Raw genomic sequence first — 23,211 nt, forward strand, 5'->3', positions numbered from 1 at the left:
CAGATTGGCGACACAGCGTCCAGACGTTAAACGCCGTCGAGAATCTTTGGGATGTGCTGGAGAAGACTTTGCACACTCTCCCGCCATCTATACAACATATTGGTGAAAAACTCTGAATAAACGTGACATTGCAGAAACGTATTAAAACGATGCCACGCCGAATGCAACAACAACTGCAAACTGATGATGTTCACAAATGTTAATCATAATAAACTTTTATAAAAAAAAAAAAAAAAACCAAGCAATTGTATGTTATGCATTTCTTCCCCTTATAAATACCGATATTGAACCGAACCGTGGCTTAAAAACCGAGGTACGTATTGAACCGTGACTTCGGTGTACCGTTACACCCCTAGCTACTGCACAACATACATACAAATCATTACACAACACACTACACAATAACAACAGGACACACAACTACACATCATGACAATATATAACTACAAGGCACAGCACTACACTTTAACAACCTTATAACACACACACACACACACAGAGCTGGTGTCTAAAGGAACACATACAGAAACAGTGATAGAAACAGGGGCAGGTACAGGAGTGAGTTTTCGGGCAGTGAATCGCTTCTATCCCCCGCAGGCCTGCACCGGGACTCGCTCCCTCACTCCCTTCACTTCCCCCTGTCACCCTGATCGCTGCTGTTAGCTGCATAGGCTAAGCGCTAACGCTAATGTGTGCAGAACTTACAGGACTCCAGCAGATTAGAGGATCAGTGTCCGGATCATCCACCAGCGTCCACAGTTTAGTGAGAAACGCGGGCACGTTGCTCCCGGTCATAACAACTGCCCCTGATCCGGCGCTGTGGAACTCCATGTCCGGGATAAAGTCTCTGGAAGTTAAAGCCCGAGTACAGATCCGCTCACTAGCCGCCCTGAGTGAGCCAAAGCATTAGCCTGTTAGCAAGATATGCTAGCGAAGACGCCCGTTCGCGTTTAAGTACGGGGTTTTATTCGTTTTTCTCTGCGTGTTCTGTGCTCTGGTTCACGGCACGAAGCTCACACCTCACCACCTGACACCGTCACACAACTCCCGTGCTCATACCCGCGCTGCACCGCACCGCCGTGGAAATTTCCACCTCAACATAATTCCTGTGAACTGCGTAGGAAAAGCGTCGCGTCCTCAAACGCGTGCGAGTCGCACCACTGTGACGTCACCGGATTTTTGTTTTAGTTAAACGTTATAATTAAGAAATAAACCGTTTTCTCAACGCAGATATATTTATACGTTTTTGTATCACGAAATATTTATTACAAGATTAATATAATTAAACATAATCATTTTTTAATGTATTATAAAAAATATATATAATATATAAATCACCTTTGAACTTTGTCCTTAACGATTGTTTTTAAATAATAATTATCCGTATAAAAATATTCCAAAATGTATTTTCTTGTTTCCTTATTTATGAATGATATATATCTAATAACAAATCTAAAAAAAAAAAATTAAATAACGTTTTTAATAAGTTTACCACGTGACCTCTGATCTCACGCGAAACCCACGTGGTAGCAGCAGCAGCAGCAGCTCCGGCATGCCTGAGTCTGGATCTGAATTAAAGCGGAACGTCGCTATGAGTAAAGTTCAAGCTAAGAAAAGAAACGTCCAGGAAGAGGAGGATGAGGATGAAGTATGATCGTTAATATATTTCAATTAGCAGCTTATCTATAAAAAAAATACAATACAGGTCATGGAACTGTTCCTGTCGTGCTAACAAATGCTAGCAATAAGTGCTAGGAGAGTTGTTCAAAACTACAACTGTGTGTGTGTGTGTGTGTGTGTGTGTGTGTGTGTGTGTGTGTGTGTGTGTGTGTGTGTGAGAGTTAGTTAGTTAGTTAGTTAGTTAGTTATTGTTACTGTTACTGTGGTTGTGGCAGACAACATGAAATCTAGATTAATCTGATCAGATCTGATCGATTATATCTGATCGATCAGATCCTCCTATGTCGGGTTAGTGGTTAAGACTCTGTGTTACTGATCAGAAGGCTGGAGTTTCAAGCCCCAGTATTGCCAAGCTGCTCCTCTGGGGCCCCTAAACAAGGCCCCTAACCTTCTGTGATTAACTAGTCCTGTATCATGGATGAAGCAGCTCTCTGATCCCAGCTTCCTAACATCGATGGGATATGTGAAGAAAGAATTTAATTGCGCTGTTACATGCGACAAGTATAAAGCTTCCCTTTCATGTCTTCACTTTTCCTTTCTTTTTCCTTTCCTTTTCTTTCCTGCACTGAAGGTGCATGTGCAGTCGGTTTCCTGCCTTTGTGCTTCTGAACGTCTTTGCAGATCTGAATCTAATGTGAAGGGAAAAGGTTTCAGAGATGTCCTGTCGATTTCTTTCACAGCTCTTCACTCCACTCAGCGGTCATCTGGATGACAGTGATGAGGGGAACGATGACCTCTCGGACAGCGAGGAGAGTGTCTTCTCCGGGCTCGAAGACTCAGGAAGCGATGATGAGAGTAGCGATGATGATGAAGAGGCAGAAGAAATCGATCCGGCAGAAGAAGAGGCAGGTGTTAGTGAAAACGGAAAGAGCACGAGGGAAGCAGAGAGCAGCCAGTCTTTCACGAAGACTGTGGGCAAAGCTCAGGTATGCTCAAATCCATGTAGATAACATTCACTGTTTGAAGGGTTTCTGTGTTTGATCAGAGGTGGAAGGAGTAATAAAAGATTCTACTCAAGTAAAAGTTTTGTTAGTTCAATGAAATTTGAGTTAAGTAGACGTTTCCAGTCGAAAAATCCTAAAACATTACCAGCACACTCCTTCATTCCTCATGCATCTTCTCCAACCGGGGTAAAAACTCCACTGCATCTCTCTTAAACATCTCCATGCTTCTACTGGTATGTCATCTGGTCCATCCTCTTAATCTCTGCTCCTTACTAATCCTATCCACTTCCTGCTTCACCATCTCCACATCATCCAACCTTCTCTCTCTCTCTCTCTCTCTCTCTCTCTCTCTCTCATTTTCCTTGTTCATCTACTGCTCAAAATACTCCCTCCATCTTCTCAACATACTCTCTTTACTAGTCAACACATTTCCCTCTCCATCCTTTATTGCTCTAACTTGCAGCACATCTTTCCCAGCTCGGTCCCTCTGCCTGGCCAATCGCTACAAATCCTTTTCCCCTTCCTTAGTGTCCAACTGCTCATACAGCTCCTCATATGCCTTTTCCTTTTCTTTTACCACATCCCTCTTTACCTGCTGCTGCATCTCTTTGTACTCCTGCCTACTTTTCTCATCACTCTGTCGATCCCAATTCTGTTTCTCCAACCTTAATTTCCAGATGTCACACCAAGTATCTTTCTAGCTGGCACCCTCATCACTCCTGCAGTAGTTTCCCAATTATCCAACACCACCTCACCACCACCGAGCCTCTGTCTGACCTCTTCCCTGGACCTCACACTACACTCTTCCTCCTTCAGTTTCCACCATCTTATTCTTCTTTCAGACCTCACTCTCCTCCTCTTCTTCTTCACCTCCAAAACCATCCTACAGACCACCATCCAATGCTGTCTAGCTACACAGTCCCACGCCAACACCTTACAGTCTCCAATCTCCTTCAGGTTGCATCTCCTGCATAGAACATAGTCCACCTGTGTGCACCTTCCTCCACTATAATACATCACCCTATGATCCGCCTTCTTTTTAAAATATGTATTCATATCACCTCCCTCTATACCCATCACCTCCTCATCACTTCTGTTCCCTTCAAAAACATGGCCATTAAACTCTGCCCCAATCACTTCTTTCTTTCTTAAGTTCATTCTCCACCTCTTCATCTAACTCACTCCAGAATTCTTCCTTCTCCTCCATCTCACAACTCACTTGTGGAGCCAAAGCACTGATGGCATTTATCATCGCCCCTTCAACTTCCAGCTTCATGTTGATCACCCTATCAGAAACTTTCTTCACTTCTGTTACACTCTTACTGTACTCTTCCTTCAGGATCACCCCTACACCATTTCTCTTTTCATCCACACCATGATGGACCAGTTTAAAGCCACCTTCAATGTTCCTGGCCTTACTCCCTTTCCACTTGGTCGCCTGAACACACGTCTACTGTTTCTCTGCTCCATCATATCAGCTACCTCTCTTCCTTTAACAGTCATAGTACCAACATTTAAATGCCCATCCAAACCTCCGAACAGTAGCCCAATTTCCACCAGTACCCTGTTGGCAAACGTTACCTGCGGCGGTCGTTGGTAACCCGGGCCCATTTATCCGGGCTTGAGACCGGCACTAAGAGTGCACTGACTTGTGCAACCCTGATGGTTGGGTTGATTATTCCATCGATTAATCTGGTAATCGGATAAGAAGTCATTTTTGTTTATTAAAGAGCGATATTAAATACACAATAGAAAATAAGACGGGTATTTGCACACATCAATTGCTTACAATATCTGTAAAACCTGAAGCCATTTAGTGCATTTAATTGCCATATTCGATCAAAATGCAAATATCTATATAAAAACATCATAAATAAACATACAGAAATCAATTTTAAATCACCCCCAAAAAATGAATAGATAAAAAGGTAACCGCACTGCAGGGTTTTTTCTTAGTTTTAGTTTAAAAAGCAGTTTTGGAAACATTGATTTCTTTGGTCTGAATCTTCTCTTCACCTCTCACGGTTTTTTCTCCGTTCCTCTATGTTTCATTATGCAGCGTGTTCTGCGTTACCTGTCCGGAACGCTCCAGGGTTTAGCGGGTGGTGCGTTATTAATAATAGTCCGTGGGGAAACACAATGCTCTGTGTGTAGTTAAATGGAAAAACCTACAGTCCATGATTTGAGTCTAATGTGAGTTATATATACTTACACAGCAAAAAAAAATAATTCAAAATTCAGACAGCGAGCACACGCATTAAACACTTTCCGATTCGACGGCATTGCGCCTTCAGCCAGGGTCTGTATTACTGCGTCTATCATGTCTCTCCATCTTTCTTTATTGTGAGTTGGTTGTCCACCCTTTAATCGATCACAGCAGGAATTTCCGGGGCAAAATTTTTTCCCTTGCATTATTTGTATTTATTTATTTATTAATTCATTATTTACTCTAATGAATTTGATTTAAAATGAAATTAAGTCCAATACTTCAAACAAGTCAAGAAGATTTTATTGACATTGCAGCCATATATAGCTGATGCAGTACACAGTGAAACTAGACCACATTTCTCCACAACCCTGTTGCTACATAAGATATACCTTTATTCGTCCCACAGTGGGGAAATATACATGTTACAGCAGCAAAAAAAAGACGTGCAAATATATAGTATAAGTAGAGAAATAATACAAGTATATACATCGTTGTGTATAAGAAGAAAAGATCACAGAGCTGAGGACTGCAAATACATCAAAACATCTTCTTTCGGCTGCTTCCATTAGGGGGCGCCACAGCGGATCATCCGTCTCCATACCCCCCCTGTCCTCTACATCTGCCTCTGTCACACTAACTACCTGCATGTCTTCCCTCACCACATCCATAAACCTGCTCCTTGGCCTTCCTCTTTTCCTCCTTCCTGGTGTCTCCATCCTCAGCATTTTCCTACTGATATACCCCATGTCCCTCCTGTGCACATGTCCAAACCATCTCGCCTCCCTCACCTTGTCTCCAAAACGTCCTACATGCGCTGTCCCTCTAATAAACTAATTTCTAATCCTGTCCATCGTCGTCACTCCCAATGAACATCTCGGCATCTTCAGCTCTGCTACCTCCAGCTCCACCTTCTGTCTTTTACTCAATGCCACTGTCTCTAAACCATACAACATCACAGGTCTCACCACAGTCCTATAAACGTTCCCTTTCACTCTCACAGATACTCTTCTATCACAAAAACACATCAAAACATACTTAATTACAATTACAGGTTTTAAAAAGTGGTAGTACACTACTGAAATTCAGCAACTTTAAAGGTCAGGGGAAATGTTTCCGCTGTACTGGGTGAAGATGAGTGGAGTGGTGGAGTGGCACCACTAGACCGTTGCTGCTGCTGCTGTGGTTTTTATGTTGAAATGCTACCCTGAGAATCAGTCAACCAACCGAACTGTCCAGCAAACAGCAGCAACTTTTATTCCAAGTTGATTGTATTTAACAGACCTGCCAGACTTTACATACAGCGGCTTTCCTAGTTCTCAGTAACACAGAGGATCTGTTACATAGGAATCCAGGAATCTCTTGTGTGCAAGACACAAATACTGCACACACACACACACACACACACACACACACACACACACACACACACACACACAGCCTGTCAAACTGTTGGAAACACACTATTATTGTAATTTTAAAGACACTTATATGCTTTTTTTGTTTACACTTTTGACCAAATCAAGTGTGTAGACGCACCTTTTATGTTCGACTTTATTTTAATACTTTGTTACGCCTCTTTTGTAAAACTTGTGAAAGATGTTCTTCACTAGTTGGAGATTTCGTTCTGAGCTTGTGATCCAGTTCATCCCAGAGCAGTTCAGTAGGATGCAGGTGCAGTGACTGGGCAGACTGGCCAGTTAATTGTTCATGCTGATTATAGCCTGCAGGAACAAAACTGTTATGTACCTGGCTGTTCTGGTGGACGGAGCTCTGTAGAGAGTGGGCTGGGTGTGTGGGGTCCAAAGTGATTTTCATAGCCCATTTTTTTCCACTCTGGATGAGTAAAGATCTTGGAGATTGGGCAGTGGGGCACCAATAATCCTCTCAGCAGTCCTGACCTGTAGCCTCTTGATGTTTTGATTTGGTAGCTGAACCAAAGCAGACAGTTATAGATCTACACCGGACGAGTAGAAGTGTTTCAGCAGCTCCTGTGGCAGGGAGGAAGTACAACCTCTGCTGGGCCTAGTGGAGCAGGTAGCACTCAGCCCAAATTTGGTGAGAATGTTCCTCAGCTTCTTCTCAAACCGTGTGATTTATTTCCACAACGTTTTAGAGGAAGTTCTTTGTGCTGCCATGCACAATGTTGCCAGAAGAAGAAAAGGTTTGAACAATTTAGTGCCTATGCACAGTTGGTAATGGGCCAATAATCATAATAATAATACAATAGGTAGCTGTGATAAACACACAATCGCAAAACCCTGTTTTTAATGTCAATCGTTTTTACGTCTTGGATTTGGATCGCAGTTGGAATCGCCCTGCTCAGTTCCCTGCATTGATACGTTTAAGCTGTTTTTACTGCTTGCAATGCAAAGCTAACTGAATTGAATTTTGTTAGTTATGATTTATATCGACTGTCTCTAAATCATACACGGAGATACGTGATTACATGAATTATGCTTCTTCGCTGTGTCTTTCCTACAATGACGCTGTTGCTGCTAACTCCTGATGTCTCGTTTTGACCTTCAATTCACCTTGCGTCTCGGTCCATTTACCACAAATCACAGTTTTCACCAAATGAGGTGCAAAAGCCATCCATGTAGCTCATTTTTTACTGACGATGTTGTTTACAGTTACTTTAAAAAAAATAATAATAATAATTTGTTTACTGGCAGCGTATTCATTTAGATTAGTGATTAAACTGACCACAAACTGCAGAGCTTCCAGTCAAATCAGAATCAATATACTGCCTGACTGTGGTATAATAATTCATAGCACTGATGTTATTACTGATCTTTAGTAGAAACCTAAGACCTAAACTGCTAGCAAAACTGTAAAAATCTAAATCTGGTGGGTTGTTTTGCTATTTTAGGCAGAAATACACTAATTGGACAAATAGACACCTGGTTTCTTGCTTTTTGAACATCCCATTTATTATTATAATCTCCACTTCTCTGGGATGGTGTTCCATTAGATTTTGGAGTGTGCTTGTGGAGATTTGTGTGCGATTTCTTTCAAACTCAAGGCTGTTGGTGAAGTCAGGTACTGATGTAGGTTAGGTGAGGAGGCCTAAGCGTGGACTTCATCCCAAAGGGTGTACAGTAGTAAGTTTGGAGCTCTGTATCAGGACATCTTTCACTGCAAACCATGTAAAACATATCTTCATGGATCTGGCTTTGTGCACAGGGAAGCATTTTCATGCTGGAACAGATTTGGGTCTTATAGTTCTGAAAGGAAAATGTAATGCTACTGCTTCCAAAGACGTCCTACATAATTCTGTGCCTTCAGCTTTGTGTTAATAGTCTAGTAGTTAAAAAATAAAAGTAGTTAAAATTAGCTGTCCCAATATTTTTGTCCATAATGAGAAATTTGGATGAATATAAATCAGATTGACATGTGGCCAAATGTGCTAATAGAGATTTTAGTTTTTACTTTTATACATAGTTTACTTTTACACATATAAACTGGTTTTCTTTTAAAAACTTCCCGCTCTAGTCATTCCTCAGAGATCTCAATACTGCCCTCTAGCAGGACATTGGTGGTACTGAGCATTATCTTTACTACTGCTTTATCTCGAGTTTACAGTGTGATGGTTATTATCCACATGAGCTGCATTAAGGTGCTGGTCATGCTCACATCTTGTCACTCATGTAATTTAGTGATCCTGGAGGAACCTTATAGCAGGGTTTTGTTTGTGTGTATGACAGCAGTGCCTGTGTTTATGCCTCACAATTACAGCATCACTTACAAGGTTCTGGACACATACACTTGCAAATCTCATAAATCCACAATTTTATTTAAAATAGAACATAGAAAACATAGAGTAAATGTTTAAATTGTGGAAATGTAACATTTAAGAAAAGCATAAGGTAATTATGAATGTGATGGCTGTAACGTATTTCAAAAAATTCTAAGCCGTTCCGCGTTTACCACGGGGTAGCATCCCTACTTCTTTTACAAGTTTGTATACATCTGGGATCTGAGGAAACCAGTTACTGGAGTCCTTTTTTTTTTTTTTTTTTATAGAGGAATGTTATCCCATTGTCTCTGATACAGGATTCTACCTGCTGAACAGTCCTGGACTTTTTTGTTGTGTTTTTACTTTAATGACGCGTAAAATGTTTTCATTTGGTGAAAGGTCAGGCCCGTTCAGCACCCAGACTCGCTATGAGCTATTGTTGTTTTTACCCAGTAGAAATGGATGATTTTATTTTTTTAATCTTTTAAAAATCATTAACCTCTAGTTTGCATTCAGATTTAGTTTAATATCTAATATATTGTTTAAACCTTGATTATTGTAAATGTGTATTGGAATGTAAAAGGTAGAATGAAATGGTCAAACAACAAGAATATCTTAAATCTAACAAGCTGAAATGATCAGTCAGTGTTGAATTGAGCAGGTTTGACATTTATTACAGCTGAAATGTGTTTTTAAACATGCCGTAATTAACCTGGACCTATACTTCCAATAGCCTAGAAATAATATTGTAAGAGAGATAGATAGATAGATAGATAGATAGATAGATAGATAGATAGATAGATAGATAGATAGATAGATAGATAGATAGATAGATAGATAGATAGATATCTTGTGTATATATATTAGGGCTGTCAAAAAGTATGCGTTAATAACGTTAACAATGCAAATTCATTTAACGCACGATCAATGCAGCGCACATTTCTGTTTGACCATTTTTATTACAAATATAAATAAATGAATATAAAATAAAATATAAATAAATAAATAAATTAATTAAATAAAACCTTTAACACAGCACACATTTTTACAAAGTCCTTTACTCAGATATATATATATATATATATATATATATATATATATATATATATATATATATATATATATATATATATATATATATATATATATATATATAAATAAAAGGAAAAAAAATCCCACCCAAAAATCATTTGAAATCACTAAACATTTGTCCGCCACGGTGCACACATCCGGCAATTTAAACCGTCCGTGTGGAAACATAACAGAAGTTCCATTTGGTGTCCTGATGATTTGTATACAGTGATACAAAACAACATTCACCCAGCACCCAGGTGTTACAGCAAACAACATAAATCAAGAACAAGGAACTACACAAAAACATAAAGTGCACATGAGACATTCTACTTATTTTTATTTTATATTGGAGGTCGACATTATAATTGTGGTTTAGTTTCCAATTATTTGTATATTCACATTATTTTAGTTAATGATTTATTTATTTATTTATTTATTTTTTAACTGCTTAGTGTTTTTTTTGTAAAATAAGTTGACTAATTTGCTGTGAATAGAAAGATGTGGAAGAGGGCAGATAGAGGCAGTTTCTGAGTGCAGCACTGCTCCGTATGGACAGGATCTTCCTTAATGCTGTACAGTAAATGTTACTCTAATGTATGAAATAGTTTGCTTGTTAGATTTGTATCTGTTAAGACATTCTACTAACTTACACCAGTTTCGAAGAAGCCATGCCCCAGTTCACACAGTGAGCACAGACCAGAAGCACTTACCTCTCACATCATGAAGGCACTGGAGAGACTTGTCTTGGCACACTTCTGTCTACCAGCACAGTTAGGGCTGGAAGATGTTATAACTGTCATCCCTCATTAGGTTTATAATCACCTGAATGAAAAAGGAAGTGTTGAGGATTATGTATTTTTATCTCTCTGTGCAAATTATTTAAACCTGGTGTTATACTGGAAAAACACTATGGTTACACTGGGATTATGCTGGTGCTATATTGGTTCTGGGGTTGTAATAATACATGTGTTTATAGTAGTGAGGTTTTCCGGCATTCCAGCCAACTAGTAACCAAGAAAGAAAATCCTTATTGGATTCAGAACTTCCGTCTTTTATGGACAAACTCTTGCTCTGGTTTTTGTTCTTATTATTCCTACAGAGAAACACAGAACACTCCTTTGCTTTGTCTTTTTTTTTTTTTTTGCTGTCGAATGTTGTAAATTCTGATGTTCTTCATGCATCTGCATCTTTAAGGACACCCATTTATGTAATGTTTAAGTATGTAGACCTTATCCAGTGAGAGCATCCAGACATTACGTTTTGAGACCCTTGCAGGTACATGCTTGCTGAAGCACAAACCAGGTCTGAGATTCACCCACATGGCACTGTGGATGAGGTGGGGAAACAAGTAAAGGGGGTAGAGGAGGCAGGGGAACCGAGTGCAGGGTGGTAGAGGATTTAGGGGGAACCAAGTACTGGGTGGTAGAGGAGGTAGGGGAACCGAGCGCAGGGTGGTAGAGGAGGTAGGGGAACCGACCGCAGGGTTGTAGAGGTGGTAGGGGAACCAAGCGCAGGGTGGTACAGTTGGTAGGGGAACCGAGCGCAAGGTGGTACTGGTGGTAGGGGAACCGAGCGCAAGGTGGTACAGGTGGTAGGGGAACCGAGCGCAAGGTGGTAGGGGAACCGAGCGCAAGGTGGTAGGGGAACCGAGCGCAAGGTGGTACAGGTGGTAGGGGAACCGAGCGCAGGGTGGTAAAGGTGGTAGGGGAGCCGAGCGCAGGGTGGTACAGGTGGTAGGGGAGCCGAGCGCAGGGTGGTACAGGTGGTAGGGGAACCGAGCGCAGGGTGGTACAGGTGGTAGGGGAGCCGAGCGCAGGGTGGTAAAGGTGGTAGGGGAGCCGAGCGCAGGGTGGTAGAGGAGGTAGGGGAGCCGAGCGCAGGGTGCTACAGGTGCAAGAGCGCAGGGTGGTACAGGTGGTAGGGGAGCCGAGTGCAGGGTGGTAAAGGTGGTAGGGGAGCCGAGCGCAGGGTGGTAGAGGAGGTAGGGGAGCCGAGCGCAGGGTGGTAGAGGAGGTAGGGGAGCCGAGCGCAGGGTGGTAGAGGAGGTAGGGGAGCCGAGCGCAGGGTGGTAGAGGAGGTAGGGGAACCGACCGCAGGGTGCTACAGGTGCAAGAGCGCAGGGTGGAGGAGGAGGTAGGGGAACCAAGCGCAGGGTGGTGGAGGAGGTAGGGGAACTGAGCGCAGGGTGGTGAAGGAGTTAGGGGAACCGAGCGAAGGGTGGAGGAGGAGGTAGGGGAACCGAGCGCAGGGTGGTGAAGGAGTTAGGGGAACCGAGCGAAGGGTGGAGGAGGAGGTAGGGGAACCGAGCGCAGGGTGGTGGGGGAGGTAGGGGAACCGAGCGCAGGGTGGTGGGGGAGGTAGGGGAACCGAGCGCAGGGTGGTAGGGGAACCGAGCGCAGGGTGGTAGAGGTGGTGAGGGAACTGAGCGCATGGTGGAAGAGGAGGTGGGGAAACCGAGCGCCGGGTGGAAGACGGATAGGGAAACCGAGCGCAGGGTGGAAGACGAGGTAGGGGAACCGAGCGCAGAGTGGAAGAGGCGGTATGGAAACCGAGTGCATTGTGGCAACACTTTTGGGAAGAAGCACATGTGCGTGATGGTCAGTTGTCTACGTAATTCTGATTGTATAGAGCTGGTGTGTAACGTATTTAAAATGGCTGCGAACAAAAATAGCCACCAGTTGCATGCTTCAACAGCATGTCTAAACAGTTTAAAAGTGTTTTTCTGCGAGAAAATCACAAAATCTGTTAGGACTGGTGCCTAGATGGTGTTTTGATGATGTCCAGGATGCGAAGAAATAAATGTAGCTATAAAGAGAAATCATTTCGGCATGTTGCTTGAGTAAAAACAGTTAAACTCTAGCTCAGGAAACATTTGATCAGGATAGTTCGCTATTGTACAGGCATCAGTTTTAGACATGCTAATTCTTTTAAGTCATGAACTCGTCACCTTCTCAGTCAAATTAAGATTTGCAGCTTGATTGGCCTAGCTCCATATTTTATTTGTATAGCACTTTCAGCAGGAGACATTTTTTTCATTAAGCAGCTTTATAGAAATGTTTTAAATCCTGGTACCAATTTATGACTTTTGCCTTGATAGTGAGCAATAAACCATTGTAGGAACCCGACAATAAGGAAACCCTTCATATCTGCTTTATTTAAATGTAGTATTGAAGGTTTTACTGGAAAGGTCTCAAACCTCCATCAGCTCTTAATATAATATACACCTGGAGTGCTACAGGATGCGAAGGGAGGGTTGTTTTGTGTAGTCGATGTGTCTGTGATCACAGGAAACCGTATAGAATCTGAAACCTTGAAGTCTTTGTCAGGAGTCAGGGTCAGTCACTGGGCCTCACTGTTTTTAATCCATCTAGCTCTTCTTTTTTCTCTTTCTTTATTTCACTTGGTCTGGACTATGATGCACACCAGGCAGAAGTTAATGCAGCTGCCGGAGAAGTTTTATGATCCCTGGGAGAGTCGGCGCAGCAGTTGTGGCTCCGATCCAGCAGCGGCCACATTCACGCTGTGTTAGTGAGTGGGTGGGAAGGCGAAACGGGGTTCATCTTACCAGGAAGGCTTCTTTCTCCCGCAAATTACACTCCCACGCACAAGTGCCACTCCACAGACGTGTCTGGTCTACTTCCATCATCAGCACACCAGATTTCTCTGCCTCGATTCGATGAGGAGCCGACCGTGGGCGAGAAGTTTCAGCTGATGGAAGTTCACCTGTTTATGACCTCTAGTTTTTGTGGGCCTTCTCTCATTTTGTGCTCTTTTAATTGGGTAATGGTGTCGGTCCAGACTCACTAACTCATCTGCAGTTGACAGGAAGCAACCGAATAATGAAGGGCCTGCATAAGAAAAATTACAGTAAGGCAGCCAACACGCGATGGGTCTGGCACGCGCGTTTGTGTGTCTTGTGTGTGCTAACCCCGCACGTCTAAAGGCCGCGTGGGTGTTTGTTTGTTCACCCAAAGGGCCACTGGAGGTGCTCAGATTTGAAACGGATGTCCTGAAGATTACTGGCTCCAGTTTATCATGTGCTGCGCTCCAAACCACGTTCAGCCGTTCAGTGTGTAGGTGATTCACAACTGTTCAGAATTATAAAAGAAGCAAGTTGCCATGGGCATTTGTTTCAAATTTTCCCCCCACATGGTTTTATTTTTTTTCCCCTTACAGACCACAGCTTTTTATCTTGCAACACAGTCGATTTATTGCTCTCATAGAAGAAATATAGACATATATTTGTACTCTGCTGATGTTCAGTGAACATGGAGCAAATCTAGGGAAAGCATTTGAGTAGGGAGAAGGATATACATGTAAATCGTCAGCATGTTCAGTTCATACCAGCAGGGCAGTCATAGCTCAGTGGTTACGATGGTCATGAGTTTAAATCCCTGCACCATCTAACTAGAGGTCGACCGATAGTGGATTTTACCAATATCGATAGCTTGGTTGGTTCGTACTCGCTGATACAAGCAACAGAAATCAATCGATAGTTTTTTAAATGGATACTGGATAAAAAACAAACCCTCCATGTAAAATAGTACTGAACGTCATTACAAGAATTAAAAAAAAGGTACTGAATCATGAAAATGTGCTAAATGAAATAAAAATGTATCTTACTTAGTAAATATAATTATGATTAATAAATTCTAGATGATAAATAAAATTGCACGCTCTCCGTGCAGCACGCAGTCTCGCATGTAAAATCAAACAGCACGTGGTGTCAGTGATTCACCTCTAGAGGCCGCTGATGTGAAGTCAGCAGACCGGAAGAAGGAAAAACTATTGGTATGGGGTTTTTTTTGCTAATCTGTTAACCTCTACATTAAACTACCTCTGCTGGGCCCATGAGAAAGGCTTTAACCCTTAACAGCTCTAGTCGCTTTGGATAATGCCAAGTGCAGATGTACATTATTTGTATTCTGACCAATTGGCCAGAATTTCTATGAATTTCAATGCATCAAAAGCTCCTAGATTTGTTCCTGAGCTTAGATTTCTGCATGTTTTTCTCCTCTATATTTGGGTTTTCTTCTTGGTTTGCTTCTACTTACCAAAAACATGGCTTAGACAAATTGGTGTAAACGTGTGCATGAAGTCCTGGGATATCCTGGAATACTCCATCCAGGATGCATTCCCACCTCACGCTCTAGTTCCTAGTACTTGTTTCTAATCCTTATTAGAATAAACCAGCTACACATCATTAGTCTGCAAGAAGATTTAATTGAATTATTTTGCAGCAAACCTTTTGAGAATTTTAGAGCTTCAGGAGCAAAGATGTTGACAAGTAGATGTTTCTCTGTGGTTAGTCATCTACCTTAGTGGAAAGATTAGTTTTTATTCAGATGAATTGCTCAGGATAATTTGTCTGCCTCATTTGGGAATAATTACCACATCTTTTTATTCAACAACTTTTGCTTTTCCGTTTGGCTACAGTTTACACCACGACGACGGGCCACGGCTGTTCCCCTTTTTTTCTTTTTCAAAGTCTTTAAAAATCCTTTTCTCTTTGTGTTTTCAGGGAAGTCTAGGGGAAAAAAAATCCATCTCCCAGGATTCTGGAGGCCTTTTCTTTTGAAACGGCTCAGCTAGCTTGATGTGGATTTAACTAGACATCAGGGAGGAAGTGTTTCACTTAATGCTGCGTTCCAAAAGATATCAGGACACCCCGGAGCCATAAATTAGCATAGGTTACTCACCTGCCTCTCACTAGCTCCTGGGACATGCTGGAGCTTAAACCGTCCCTTTTATGTTTGGGTCTGATGGCCCTGCTTTTCCTGACCAAGTGACTTACGGGAATAAAGGTCATCGTTGTGGGATTTTCTCCACGACGTCCCTGACCAAATGCCGTGTACATAAATCGCACGCAGGAAGTTTGCGACCGTAAAACATTGCGCGCTGTCATGCTGCCACACAGGACTTCGGGATTTAAGACTGGGAAGTGGAAAGCAACGTGATTTTTTTTTTTTATGTTGTTTTTGGTAATTCGTCCTACACATGCGCTTTCTTTTCTTTTCTTTTTTTTTTTTTTTTTTTTTACTACGACCAGACATTGTGCATTGTCCAAAAAATGTGAGTGAAATAATTGCGATTAAAGCTGGTCGACCTTGCAGAGGCGTTTGTGTTTGTGGATTTGGCTGACTGGCTGATTTCCCCATTCACAGGAGCAACTCTGGGCTTGCACAATATCCTAGACGTGAACCAGCAATCCATTAGCATCCCAAAGCTCAGAAAACAGTTTTTTTCTTTTCATAAATCCTTGCACTTGTTGCCATTATCCTCAAGCAGTCTGCCTGATCGTGGAGACAACTGTCCAGCCAAAGAGATTTGTCTAAACTTCAGTCAGGGAATAATGTTTAATATTTCTCAGGTGGTGTTTTTTTTTTTTTTTTTTTTTTTTAAAGATGTAATGTCCCTTTTATATGGTCAAACTGAATGTATTGCTGAAATCCAGTTTCCTGGACTGACATATGTTTCTCTTTTACATGTATTGTATGCCACTCACAAGGCAGGTTGTCATTTAAAAATCTGTCTACATCCAGAAAGGAAAAAAAGGACCGTATGCATTTCAGTTCCACTTAAGAACCGCCCACATACCCGGGGGTAACATCATTATCCATTTCCCCTTATTTACCCAATTTTGAAAGCATCGAGTGACAGTAATTCATCATTTTGATGCATATAAAATAAGGTTTCTAATCTTGGCATGTACCATATTCCTCATCAGAGCTGTTCTAGCAAGTGGTAGGTCAATAGTTAAAACATTGGACTTCAGATAGAAAGATTGTGAGTTTAAATCCCGGTGCCACCAAGCAGCCATTGTTGGGCCCTTAAGCAAGGCCCTTAACCCTTAACTGCTAAGATAATTGTATGTTGCTCTGAATAAGGGCATCTACCAAATGCAGTAAATGTATCTAATCATTGTTTGGCTGTACTTTTTCTTTCTTGCTCTTTTCTTTCTCTGTCTCTCTCTGTGTCTTTCTGTCTTTCCTTCCTGTCTTTCTGTAATTTATTCTTTACTCATGCATTTCCGCGAGAAACGTTCTCAGTGGCAACCTGAACGCTACTCTTTATTATCGGATACAATGACAAGTGGTTTTAATTTTCCTGCTGGCAATCGAAACCCATTTTTTAATAATCGACTACGATAGAATTTTATAACCCTGTCCATCTTCATCCTAATCGACTCCTGAAATTACCGCATCACTGCCAGGGAAACATGAGTTTTTATTATGATTATAACTTGTCCAAATCGCTCCTTGCCTCATCAGCTGAGGTTAGAGACATCCGTGACCTCGAAACACAAGCCTCGTCTTCACCTTTTCATCAACCGATCTGTTTTATATGCTAACATCGGGAGGGAAATCATCAATGATTACTTCAGGTTCTGTTCACTATTATTTTACAGAAACGTCTTCATGTGTACAGAATGAATAAGCGCACTCTTTTATGTAAAGGTGCCTCATGGACATATAGCTGATTTATCACTAAGCTATATAAAAATTTAGCAATACTATCAGCATATACCTTTTTAATGATTACGATCTGAAAGGAATTAAATTGGGGAAAAAACTGATGGGCGTACATACATTTGTCATTCATTACCCATTTAGCTAAATAGAATATTGTGATCCATATATAAGACACTATCCAGACAAAAGTTTGTGCACAACAGGCCATTAGTTATGCAATTTATATTTTTTTTTTCCATCTTATTCCACATTTAGTCTCCATTTGCTTTTATTATAACCTCTACTCCTCTGGGTGGAGGATTTTGTGGAGATTTGTGCTCATTTAGTTGTAGGTGAGGTGATGAGACCTGGAGTGCTGTCAGCGTTCACACTCATCCAATCACAGTTGAGGTCAGAGCTCTATAGCAGACCACTCATGATCTTTCGCTTCAACCCATATCAAATTTCTTCATGGAGCTCCTTTTGTACATAGGGTATTGTCACGCTAGAACAGGTTCGGGTCTCCTTGCTAGAAAAAAGGGAAAGTTTTATGTCCAAAGACATACTATAAACATCTTGTACAAGCATTCTTATGTGCCTCCAGCTTTGTGGTAACAGTTTGGAGAAAAAGCACATATGGCTGAAAAAGTCAGGTTTGTCCATTATAGCGGATCATACAAATGTCAACAAGTATTGTGATAGGATTTTTTTTTTGTATTGTTCTTTACTGCAGGTTTCTGATTACGAACTGAATTGATTAGGCTATTGTCTGTTTTACTTTAGCTATGGTTACCCCATCAATTTGTGCCAGATGTTTCTTTAAACAGGAGGAGTGATTAGGATCCTCTATCACGCTCTATAAACCACGATTGTTTGGCTGAACTGGACAGGTCTCCTCTTTGTTTTTTATCTCGTTTCCAACCAACTTGCAGTAAAGTGGCAGGATCAGGGACAGAAAACTCACTCCCCCAGTCAGGACATAAACCTAAACCCCAGCTGTAGAGAACATCTCTGCCTTTGAACTTCTTTTTTTTTTTTTTTTTTTTTTTTTTTTTTTTTTTTTTGCTGAACTGCTAAACTTTTTACCACTTGTGTCCTCCAGGGGAAATGTTATGTTTTAAGGTTTGATTTTGTTTCCGTCTGAAAAACTTTGATTACTACTAGATGTTTTTGCTTTTTAAATACTTACAGACTTTGTTGTGACTTTTTTTTTCTCACCCCTACAGACTGATGACAAAACAGCCAAGAACAGAAAGCTGAAGAAGGAAAATCGTACGGCTGAAAAGGATGACACGGAGGATAAAAGTGTGAAATCGGACAGAGTCGGTGGCCTTAATGTGTCTTCTCAGGTGCATGAGTATGACCATGACACTTCAGATGAAGAGGTGAGCTGGCTTGTCAGGGCATTTACTTGTTTGACTGGTGTGGATAATATTCGGTTTTGTCAGTATTTGGCATAGTTTAACGCACTTACATTTACTGTATAGTTTACCTCAGAGACAGTCTCGTAGAAAATCTGTGTAAAGCAGTTGATAAATTGTTCTTGTTCAAATGGTAGCTAGCAGCAAACAAAAATATCTGTAGGGTTAATTTTTTCATGACATGCCTGAATATTAAAAACGGCATACGAACACTATTTTTCCCTCCATTTCTTGGAAACGGATGCGCCTCTGTGGCGACCCCTATTGGGAGCAGCCAGAAAAAGAAGGAGAACTCGATACGTTTCTCATCTTTCTGTATTATATATCCGACTCGTTTCCATGATTTGAAGTTGTCGGCGCATCTATTGGTTCTTGGTTTGACGGTCGTCATAGAAGAAATCCCACTGCAGGAAAGAGTCTGAAACCCTTTTGAGAATCAACTGAGGAGAACAATTATTGCAACGTCCATTAATCGGTTGCCAAACCAGATCAAAGACTACAGATTTTCACCTTGGATTATTGGAATCTTTTACAATTTTTAAAATTGAGATTTGAAAAATAAGTTGAATATTCAGTGGGGAAAAAAAGGGCTTTTAATTTTAATTCCTAACAGCATTTGTGAAGAAGCATGTGCACTCGCACCTCCAGATTCATGAGCGAGAGCTTTTTCTCTAATACACCCAGCTCCTCTTGACTTGTTCTTTTCCTTCTTAATTCTGTAGGCAATCGACAAATTTTTTAAAACAATTTTTTATTTTTATTTTGTTGTACCCAGTAGCCTTAAACTAGCTGTTTATGGGTTTATTAGACAGTTAATTGAAGGTAATTGAGTTGCTGCAAATCCAAATTGAAGTTATTGCTTTCCAATGCACGCTGTAATCAGTTGCATTTTTTTCCCCTTTTTGTTTTTTTTCTTTTCTTTTCTTTTCTTTTCTTTCTTTTTTTTAGTTTAAGAGGTCTCCAGAGTTGTGATGCAAAACTTCTTTCATTACCAGGAGCTCTGCGACTTCTCATATTTGCATGTGGAGCCATTAAAGAATTCTTCCTGTTCTCTTTATTTTAAATGCTCCATTGAAAATCATTGAACCTCGGCGCACAGAGGGCCGAAGCGTCTACCAGGCTCGACAACATGTCAACCATCCAAAACTGTTCTTGGCAGTTCCTTACCAACCCGGAATGAACTAATAACAGTGGCCTTGTTTGGGGGGGGGGGGGTCCCTGATTTGTGCTTGTGTATTTGAGGGGGTGGATCGGAGTCATTGACCACCTTTCTCATTTTGCCTGTAATTGCTGAACATTATACAGAGGTTGTGCAGGATTGTTTCCACATATTGTAGCATCTGTAGGCTTCCATGTGGGCAACTCGCTGTTACAAACGCCTAATGATTTATTTTTACTTCATTGTTTCGGCATGAAGCCCGGTGAAGTCGAAAGAAATCATTATTAGCCTCATGTTTATTATAGTGAGTTGCCCACATGGAAGCTCACTAGTTGTCCACCGATTGATTGGCTGGCCGATTAAACAGGCCGATTTTAGGAATTCTGGAATAAATCTGCATCGGCCGATTATTAGACAGGCGTATTTGGCACACCAAACCATGCATGTACGTTCTGTGCTTGTGTGAGAGAACATAACTCTCCTATATCAGCAGGTGGCAGTAGTCTGTATTTTAAAGTCTAAATTGCAGCGAACATTACAAATAGATTCATGTAGTTGCAAGGACAAGTGGCCAAAAAACGACAGTTTGTCAGTTTAGTTTTTTTTTTAGCTCATTAGCTAAGCTGAATAGCCAATCGGTGTTCTCTTTCTCACCCGACGAGCTCCGCCGCATGCAGAACCTGCGAAAAACAGCTGACGGCACCCGACAAAAGCGAACGCCGCGAAAATACTAAAGCTCACAGAAGCTCAAAACCCAAAATTTAAGCAATTTCCTGTATCATGTCTTAATAAATAACTGTTAGGTTTAAGTAGATGAAGGTGGTTAAAAAGAAAATCGGCTCAAAAAATATTGGCACCTGCCAGAGAAACACACATATTGGTCGACCTCTAAATCTTACAGATGTTTTTTTTTTTTTGTTCCTCTTGTAGTTCCTTTGCTCAAGAAGGAGTTACACATAGGATAATGTGTCCTGTTTCTTACAGGAAAAACCCTCTCCTAGGGTCAGTGCTTGTGACTTTTGAAACTACATGAGCTGCAGTAAATGAAGCGAGAGTTTCCAGCACACTCATCCTGTCTCATCTCAGGCTTCACTTCAGTCACATTTGTCACACTCTTAACGTAACCTCCAGTGTCTTTAAAATCCGTTTCAAACACAATTGGTTTTGCACAATTCACTTCTGTAGTGTTTCTGCATCTTTTCTAGCAGATGAGACTTAAGTTTGTCACTTCAATTCTTGTCGATCATCAATCCCTGTTCTCGTTCGTCACTTTTCACCTTATGTTTAGCACGTGGTTCTACAGTTCTTGTGACTTTCGGGCTCCGTTAAATTCTTTGCACGGAGACAGCGGATAAGATCAGCTTTCACTTAGTCCCTCTCGGATCTCGGCCACAAGTTGTCTACAAATAAAACTCCAGACTTTCAAATCCCTAGCTTCAATCCTTCCTCCTCTTCCACCCTCCTTTGTAATAATGGGCTATTTCCTGTGAGCAGAGTGAAGAGGGAATACGGGCAACTGCAGCGCCTGTCCAAAGCCTAGCCAGCAGGAAAGGACCCCCCCACCACCACCACCACCAACAATTTCTTTGGAATGGCTTTTCCATGTGCTCAGCAATATGAATGAAGACACATTACGGAATACGACAGACTGCGACTTCGTCTTCCGGCCACCGAGCAGCTACTGCAAGAGGAAAAAAAAAAACCTGATCGTTACCAGGAGCTGTGCACCGCACAAGGGCAGGAGGGTCATTCGCAATGTTTGTCTGAGCATGCATATGAAGGAGTAATGTATTCATGTGGAGAAATTGTGCATTCTGAGAGGAAGCAGCTTGCATGTGTTATGAGCGCACGCTAGACAAGTCAACCAGGTGGTTTCGCATCTTTGCTGAGCCGTCGTGTCGGAGACGATGGTATTAGACACTCGTCGATGTGTCAAATCGGAACGTATCGCAGGTTCACAACGCAACGATGTCCCGCCTGAACGGGTGACCTTTCGATATCAGGCGGATCATATAGTGAATTAAGCAGAGAGCAGGCCGAGATTTCCATTACTTTATGTTGAAGTGATGAATCATCTGCACATGACTAATAACCACCTTTGCTTGTTCCCTAAAGTATACACACATTTATCCATCCGTCCATCCATCTATTCCTCCATCCCTCACCTCCCTCCCACAGTTCAGTGGATTTCCATAATGTCATATCAAGCCTTCGTCCCACTTCATACCGAGTTTAACTCTTAAAACGCTTCAAATGAACCATTTCATTGGTAAGGGATGTTGCGTTCTTGCCTCTGGTGTTCCTTTGACCTGCTGACTTTTAAATTGTATTGTAAGCATTTCTGGACTTCTGATGCCAAGAAAAAGTGAAGTTTGAGGACCGTTTTTATTTGGAATTGTTCAGCTATTGACTATACAGGCTGTATAGGGAATACAAGATGGAGAATGGAGAAATCGGCATGTATTCGTGAGGTTCATGTCATAGAAATGGCTATAAGAATCCTATGGGTTTTTTTTTGTTGTTTTCTTTTTTTTTTTTTTTACACTGCATATTTTCTTTTCCTTTATTTGATAATTGTCTTGAAAGCAAATTGTAGCTGCATCCACTCATTTAGATAATCTTTACATTTAAGATCAAGTGACGCTTACAAAAAATACAAATAAGTAGGCATTCTTGTGCAGAAAGCTTTGTGCTTGGTCTTTATCTCTGAGAATAGAGATTATATTGTATTGGTTTGTATTAATCATGTTCTTGGACCATAGAGAATTGCACAGAGCTGCCTTTGCTCTCTCCCTCATTTCAAATCCAGACATTCAGAGTTTATGGTTTAAATATCAATCTAATATTATTTAACAGAAAGCAGATTTAGTGCTACATGTATCTTATTCATCTGAAACTCTGAGCCTTTAAGGAGAAACAGATTTCCCAAGTCCTCGAATCACCAGTAGCAAGCAGGCAGGAGTAAATGAGTTAAGATTGTAAGATGGATACACTCTTTGGACAAAAGACACCTGTGGACACCTGACCCATCCCACTCCACACTAAGTCCCCCATTCGCTGTTATAATGCCTTCTGCAGTTCTGTTAAGATGCTTCACTAGATTTTGGAGTGCGCTTGTGGAGATTTGTGAGAACTCATTCAGCCACAAGGGTGTTGGTTACTTATGTAGGTGAGGTGAGGAGGCCTGGGGTGCAGTCAGCATTCACATATATTTCAAAGGTGTTTATAGTACAATAGAGGTCAAAGCTCTATAGCAGGAGATCTTTCACTCCAGCCAATGTGAAACATATTTTTATGGAGCTGGCTTTGTGCATAGTCATGGCTTGGATCTCCTAGTTTAAGTGAAGGGAAAATCTAATGCTACAGCAACCAAAACACTACAATTATGTGCCTTTTGTGAAAATAATTTGGGGAAGAACCCCCTATGGCTGGACACTGTCCCAATACTTTTGTCCTTCTAGCATATCAGCTCAGGTAGCGGCATAATCACAAGTACACTGAGCCAGAACTTTGTCAAAAAGCTGCTATCTGCTTTTA

General features: G+C 41.3%; 2 protein-coding genes across 4 annotated transcripts in view; one reads left to right on the forward strand and one right to left on the reverse strand.

Annotated features, from left to right (window-relative positions):
* The window catches only part of hsf1 (heat shock transcription factor 1), a 28,834-nt gene extending 27,993 nt beyond the window's left edge, over window positions 1-841 (reverse strand). For all 3 annotated transcript variants that reach the window (XM_083524502.1, XM_083524501.1, XM_083524503.1), the window contains exon 1: window positions 706-841. In XM_083524502.1, coding sequence (XP_083380628.1) covers window positions 706-831 — 126 coding nt within the window. In that variant the 5' untranslated portion in view covers window positions 832-841. The remainder of the gene's footprint in view (window positions 1-705) is intronic.
* Window positions 842-1,248: 407 nt separating this feature from the next.
* The window catches only part of bop1 (BOP1 ribosomal biogenesis factor), a 59,417-nt gene continuing 37,454 nt past the window's right edge, over window positions 1,249-23,211 (forward strand). Inside the window, exons 1-3 of the mRNA XM_083524422.1 lie at window positions 1,249-1,648; window positions 2,361-2,606; window positions 18,321-18,479. Of these exons, the coding sequence (XP_083380548.1) occupies window positions 1,553-1,648; window positions 2,361-2,606; window positions 18,321-18,479 (501 nt within the window). The 5' untranslated portion in view covers window positions 1,249-1,552. The remainder of the gene's footprint in view (window positions 1,649-2,360; window positions 2,607-18,320; window positions 18,480-23,211) is intronic.

The sequence above is a fragment of the Silurus aristotelis genome, assembly GCF_946808225.1.
Source record: "Silurus aristotelis genome assembly, chromosome: 21".
NCBI lineage: Eukaryota > Metazoa > Chordata > Actinopteri > Siluriformes > Siluridae > Silurus > Silurus aristotelis.